The following is a 6,671-nucleotide window of genomic DNA, read 5'->3' on the forward strand; positions in this document are numbered from 1 at the left end:
AGCTTTGATGCCACAGCACTCTACCCAGGGGGACAGCTTGAGACTCTGTCTCAAAAAAAAAAAAAAAAAAAAGACTGTATTTATAGCTACTGATCTGGTGAGCAAGTAGAGAAGACAGGTGAAGTGGGAAAAGGCTAGGGAAGGTCTAAAAACACAATCCTTTCCCTCTCCTTTCACTCCTTAAATACTATTCGATTAAGTTTCTTTCTCTGTCTCTCTCTCTCTCTTTTTTTTGTAGATAGGGTCTTACTCTGTTGCCTGGGCTAGAGTGCCGTGGTGTCGTCATAGTTTACTATAGCCTCAAATCTTGGGCTCAAGTGAACCTCCTGGCTCAGCCTCCCAAGTAGCTGAGACTATAGGTGTGCACTACCATATCTGGCTAATTTTTCTATTTTTTTTTTTTTTTGTAGAGACAGGGTTTGCTATGTTGCTTAGGCTGGTTTCAAATTCCTGGCCTCAATTGAGTAATAATCCCGCCTCACTCTCTGAACATGCTAGGATCACAGTTACAAGCTACCTCACCCAGCTGAGAATGCATTTTTTATAAATATACATAAAATAAACTTATCAGCTAAATATCTTTGTAAGTCACATGGAACATGAAAAGAGATTTGTTATACAGAACTCTTTTTTTGTCAAGGTTACTTGACAAAAAATAAAAAATAAAAAGAAAGAAAAAGAAAAAAGATGTCCCTTCAACTTTCAGATATGTAAATAAAACAGTATTAAACTCATGAAAATTATACCAGTTGCCATTATTCTCCTAAGATCTCATGGCCCCTCAGGGAGGAGTTTCTCTATGTCCCAATTTCACCAGCTGCAAAGATGGTCAACTATAATAAGCTTATGAAATATCCTGAAAGGCTGACTTGAGCCTTAATATCTGATATGAAAATTGAGGACCATGCGAAACAGACACAAGATACTACCACACTTAAAATCAGTTCCACTTATGTCTGTGAAATGACTTGTTGGGATTATTTTCAGAGATCTCGTGGACAATTCAAAAAGGAGGTGAGGGCAGAACCAAACAGAACTGAGGATTGGAAAAGACAAGAAAAATTAGGCCATAACAAATGGCACATCCTTTTATCTTTGTGGTCTTTCCAAGTATTCTAACCAATTTGGAGGATACAGAAAAATAACCCACCTATAGACAGATGCTGATTTACATGGCCCAGAAAATAGAACTTTTAGTGGTCTTCTTTATATGTTTTACCTGAGTGATTATCTTCTTAAGTTTAGCATAATTAGTAATCTATTCTCTGCATTAGAAAATCTAAAATATGAAGAAAATACATATTGATAAAAATGAAATGGATAAAGTTATCTTATAAAAGAAAGTCACTGCGTAAGAATTTTATCTGATAGCCTGAAAGAGCAAGCACCATGTATCTTTAAGTGCTTCAATGCGCACTTACACCAGGATTTGACCCAACTTTTCTGAGAGGTGTTTATTATGTTAAAAAGACACAACTGTACTTTAGATTATTTTAGAAGATATCAATACTTTCCAGACTGCAAGTGAGTGCAGGCACACCAGCAATGATGCACTAGTAGGAATGGCTCATACTTGTAAAGTACTTTGGTTTTAAAGCATTTTTACATACACTATTTCATTACCTCATTGTTAACTGCATCGAAAATGGATAAAATTAGATAAAATCAGATAGGCTCTTAAATAATCAGACTGAGAAACTGTATACAACATTGAAAAGAAACCAAAAAATATTAAACAGCAGAAAAAAAAAAAAGACTAATGGGACGGCATGAGAACTATTACAGTTATAATAAAGTTTGTGGCTGACCTTCTCTTTTAATTCCCCGAGATAAGCAGTGTTTTGTCCAAGGATAGCTTCAGCAGACTCCTGGAAACAAGTCACCCACTGATTGTCTTGAAAATCTGCAATATTTACCTAAAAAATTAAAACCCAATTCTAGATTATTTCAGCAAAGAAACAATAAAAGAAAGAGTAAGGAGATTAGGAGGTTACCTTTTTCACCTATTCAAAGAATTTCCAAAGAAGAAAACATTATCATTATCTATACTATGTATTCTTTCTAAAAAATATGAATGGTATCATAGAAAGTTTAAGATGTTAAACAGGGGTGGCGCCTGTGGCTCAAGGAGTAGGTTGCTGGCCCCATATACCGGGAGTGGTGGGTTCGAACCCGGACCCAGCCAAAACTGTAAAAAAACTCAAATAAATAAAAATAAATAAATAAAATGTTAAACAGGAATACAATATGCTGTGGATGTAATTCCAGATCTCAGTGGAGACACAGCCCTATTAACCTCTCACTCAGATGCAGAATCTAGGCATACAAGACTTAGTTCCCCTCCAGAGGCAATGAGCTTTGTAACTCAAGCTTTTGAGGAAGCGTCTAATAGGGCAAGTTCTCTGCATTTTAAGTGATATATTCGTCAATCACTAGGAGGAGCTCCCTGAGACGGCTCTAAGTCACTACTGACCAAATCAGACAATTTAAGAGTGCACTAGGGCCAGTCACCAATCTTACCTAGTAACAGAGACCAGTGGCTCCAACTGGACTATGGTATGAAATTAAACAGAGGGGAGCTGAGGAAGAAAGTAGATCTCAAAGAATCCAATGGCTTAGAAATGAGGGTTATATTTTTTTAAGGTGTCATCTGGATATTTTACATATTCCTTTTACATGTACATGAGGCTTTTAATACAGAATGCTATAATAAAAATAAGGTGACATGTACTTACATGTACTCATACATAAATAGTAATGGTGTCACATACCGGGCTCATATCCCTGGTTTATACCATGCTATCCTTCTTTTTTTTCTCTTGAGACAGAGTTTCACTATGTCGCCCTGGGTAGACTGCCGTGACATCATGGCTCACAGTAACCTCAAACTCTTGGGCTCAAGTGATTCTCTTGCCTCAGCCTCCCAAGTAGCTGGAACTACAGTTGCCCACCACAATGCCCAACTATTTTTTTGTTGTTGTTGTAGTTGTCATTGTTGGTTAGTTGGCCTGGGCTGGGTTCGAACCCACCAACTTTAGTGTATGTGGCTGGCACTGTAACCACTGTGCTACAGGTGCCAAGCCACCAGGCTATCCTTCTAAGACGAAAAGAGAGTCTCACCATACAGGACAAAAATCTCAAAGGTACAGACACACGATAAATGCCACATCAGGATGTGCAGGAGCTCTTATTATTTAAGAATTTAACAGAAAGGCTGGTGAAATAAAGTATCTAAAACAATTTCCCTTATCTTAGTTCAATGAAATAAGAAGTTTACATGTAGAACTTTCCTGCTGAACCAGCATTTTAAAGGGCAATTAAAAATGGATAGGTGGAATCTTTTACTTTTTTGAATTTAGAAAGACTTCTTTAAAATTTTCTACTATTGGAGTATTCACCAAAAAAAAAAAAAAAAAAAAAAGTGGAAAATACAGAAAAACATAAAGAAGAAAATTAAAATCTACCAGAAATAACCAATATCAGCCTGGTATTCATCTTCCCAGTCTGTTTTCTGTCTGTATACACCAAGACCATATAAAACATACCAATTAAAATTTGCTATTTTCAATTAATGCGGCCTTACTACTTAATGTTGTTTAACAGTCTTAATTAGCAATGGTTTTCTAACATTTTAACTGTGGAAACTGTCAAATAAATAGCAAATTCTAAAGCCTTCAAAGTCTTCCAAGGATATTCAATAAAGCAATTAACCAGTGGAATATTAAGGGCATTTAAATTGTATCTAGTTTTTCAAAATAAACAACAGTGTAACAGACAGCTTTATACAGATGTTAAGAACTCTGATTGGCAGCACCTGTGGCTCAAAGGAGCAGGGCGCAGACCCATATGCTGGAGGTAGTGGGTTCAAACCCAGCCCTGGCCAAAAACTGCAAAAAAAAAAAAAAAGAACTCTGATTATTTCCTTAGGAAAAATTCCCTCCAGGTGTTAGGTTTCAGATATCTTACTGCCATATCATCTTCTAGAAAAATGTTAAGAGTGCCCATTTTCTTGAACCTTTACATTCAGTACTATCATTTAAAAAAAAATCTTATACTGTTCATTTTAAAGGTTTTTTTTTTTTTTTTTTGAGATATTCTTATTATGTTGCCCTTGGTAGAGGGCTGTGTCATCACAGCTCACAGCAACCTCAAACTCTTGGGCTTAAGTGATTTTCCTGCCTCAGTCTCCCAAGAAGCTGAGACTACAGGGGCCCGCCACCATGCCTGGTGATTTTTGTTGTTGTAGTAGTCATTGTTCTTTAGCAGGCCCGGGCCAGGTTTGAACCTGCCAGCCCTGGTGTATATGGCTGGTGCCGTAGCTGCTGAGCTATAGGCACTGAGCCATTTTAAAGTTTTTTTTTCCGGGGGGTGAGGGAGGTGGGACAAGGTCTTGCTCTGTTGCCCAGAGAAGAGTGCAGTGGTGCCATCACAGCTCACTGTAATCTCAAACCCCTGAGTTTTAAACAATCCTCCTGCTCCAGCCTCCTGAGTTTGTGACAGCATGCCTGGCTAATTTTTAAATTTTCTATAGAGATGGAGGGGGAGGTCTCACTATGTTACTTGGACTGGCCTCAAAATCTTGGCCTATGCAATTCTCCCATCTCAGCCTCCCAAAGTGCTACAATTACAGGCATGAGCCACCATGCCCAGCCCATTTTAAAGTTTTTTAATATAGACAGAAACAACTCTTACAATGTAGAAAAAGCAACAATCCCACATCAGCATGGGGTCACATTCCTCTGAAGTCAGCTCTACTAAAGCTAGAGGGATAGATTATCCACAAGAAAAATAACTAAATATAGACATCAGCAGTGTAAGTACAATTACCGCTCTCTAGAAGAGGCATTTCAAATTCATTTATCCTCATAACAGTTAGCAGACGAGTGCCACCAATGCTGTCATTGCACAGCATGCACAGAAGGCTAAAATCAGCCAGGGTATCTCAACTCAACATTCTTGCATGAAGAAAAGCTTACTTAAGTAGGCAAAGCTAGACCGCTTGAGTGAAAAGCCCCTGACTTCCTTATTATAGAGGATTAAGAAGCTCTCCAGCACTTAGTCCTCTGCAAGCTTCCTACCATGACCACCCTTGTTTCTGCTCTTGTGTCCACACATGAAAGAGACTTAATAAAAACGACAGAGGTTCTCATCTACCCATTCTACTTACTGACAGGATCATGCGGTACTTGAAATTGGGAAATTCACTGTCACACTTCTCACAGCGGTACAATCCATTCTGTTGGTCAATCACTTTCTTATTGCAGTCCTGAGTTGGGCAGGCCTGGTACATAGAGTTCTCTTTGCGAAGATACACCACTGTCGCCACAGAGCTAAAATAGTCGGCCTTTAGGAGAAAAGAATGATGTAAGACACAGAGCACTAAGCCTGGACTTAGAGGCACTTCAAAGCTCGCCTTTACACATAAGTGGTAAGGGAAGTATTTATACACTCTAATGCTCAAGATCACAAAGCACTTACAGGGAATAATTCATTCTATACTTTCTTTTGTTGTTGTTGTTCTTTTTAATAGTTTATCCAGATTTATTTAGTTTTTGTTTGTTTGTTTGTTTGTTTTTGGCCAGGGCTGGGTTTGAACCTGCCACCTCCAGCATATGGGGCCTATGTTGCCCTTGGTAGAGTATCATGGTGTCACAGCTCACAGAAAACTCAAATTCTTGGGCTTAGGTGATTCTCTAGCCTCAGCCTCCCGAGTACCTGGGACTACAGGTGCCTGCCACAACGCCTGGCTATTATTATTATTTTTTTTTTTGGCAGTTTTTGACCGGGGCTGGGTTTGAATCCACCACCTCCAGTATATGGGGCCTGAGCCCTACTCCTCTGAGCCACAAGCACTGCCCTATTTTATTTTTGTTGTTGTTGTAGTTGTCATTGTTCTTTAGCAGGCCCAGGCCAGCCTTGGTACATGTGGCTGGCACCCTACTCACTGAGCTACAGAAATCAAGCCCTCATTTATATAGTTTTAAAAATCACATGTGCTGGCTTGGCACCCATAGCACAGTGGTTCCAGCGTCGCCCACATACACCAAGGATGGAGAGTTCAAACCCAGCCCAGCCTAGCTAAGCAATAATTACAACTGCAACAGAAAAATTTAAACAAACAAAAATGTAGCTGGTCATTGTGGTGGGTGCCTATAGTCCCAGCTACTTGAGAGACTGAGGCAAGAGAATCGTTTGAGCCCAAGAGCTGGAGGTTGCTGTGAGCTGTGATGCCACAGCAATCTACCAGGGTGACAGAGTGAGACTATCTCAAAAAAAAAAAAAAATCACATGTGCTGAGTGCAAAGCCCATGAAGGTAATAATAAGCCAAGCATGAAAGTATATAATTTCTTAAAAATAAAAGAGTATAATTCTAAATCAGACTGAGTTAATTAGTACTGAAATTGTTTTCCTCTTTGCTTGAAGACTAACAGAGACTTGTCCCTCCCAATCCTCTCCTCCTCCAAAGAAAACATATCTAAGAAACAAGAATAGGCTTGGTGCCTGAGGCTCAGGTGGCTAAGGCGCCAGCCATGTACACCTAAGGTGGAGGGTTCAAATCCAGCCCCGGCCTGCCAAAACAACAATGATGGCTGCAACCAAAAAATAGCCGGGCGTTGTGGCGGGTGCCTGTGGTCTCAGCTACTTGGGAGGCTGAGGCAAGAGACTCGCT

General features: G+C 39.5%; 1 protein-coding gene across 2 annotated transcripts in view; it reads right to left on the reverse strand.

Moving 5' to 3' along the window:
- Nucleotides 1–6,671, reverse strand: part of RPA1 (replication protein A1) — an 84,108-nt gene that overhangs the window by 13,330 nt on the left and 64,107 nt on the right. For both annotated transcript variants that reach the window (XM_003799090.2, XM_023518728.1), the window contains 2 exons: nucleotides 5,168–5,344; nucleotides 1,809–1,916 (listed from right to left, as the gene is read on the reverse strand). In XM_003799090.2, the coding sequence (XP_003799138.1) occupies nucleotides 1,809–1,916; nucleotides 5,168–5,344 (285 nt within the window). The remainder of the gene's footprint in view (nucleotides 1–1,808; nucleotides 1,917–5,167; nucleotides 5,345–6,671) is intronic.

Source organism: Otolemur garnettii, unplaced genomic scaffold (genome assembly GCF_000181295.1).
Source record: "Otolemur garnettii isolate 467f Iridium unplaced genomic scaffold, OtoGar3 scaffold00145, whole genome shotgun sequence".
NCBI lineage: Eukaryota > Metazoa > Chordata > Mammalia > Primates > Galagidae > Otolemur > Otolemur garnettii.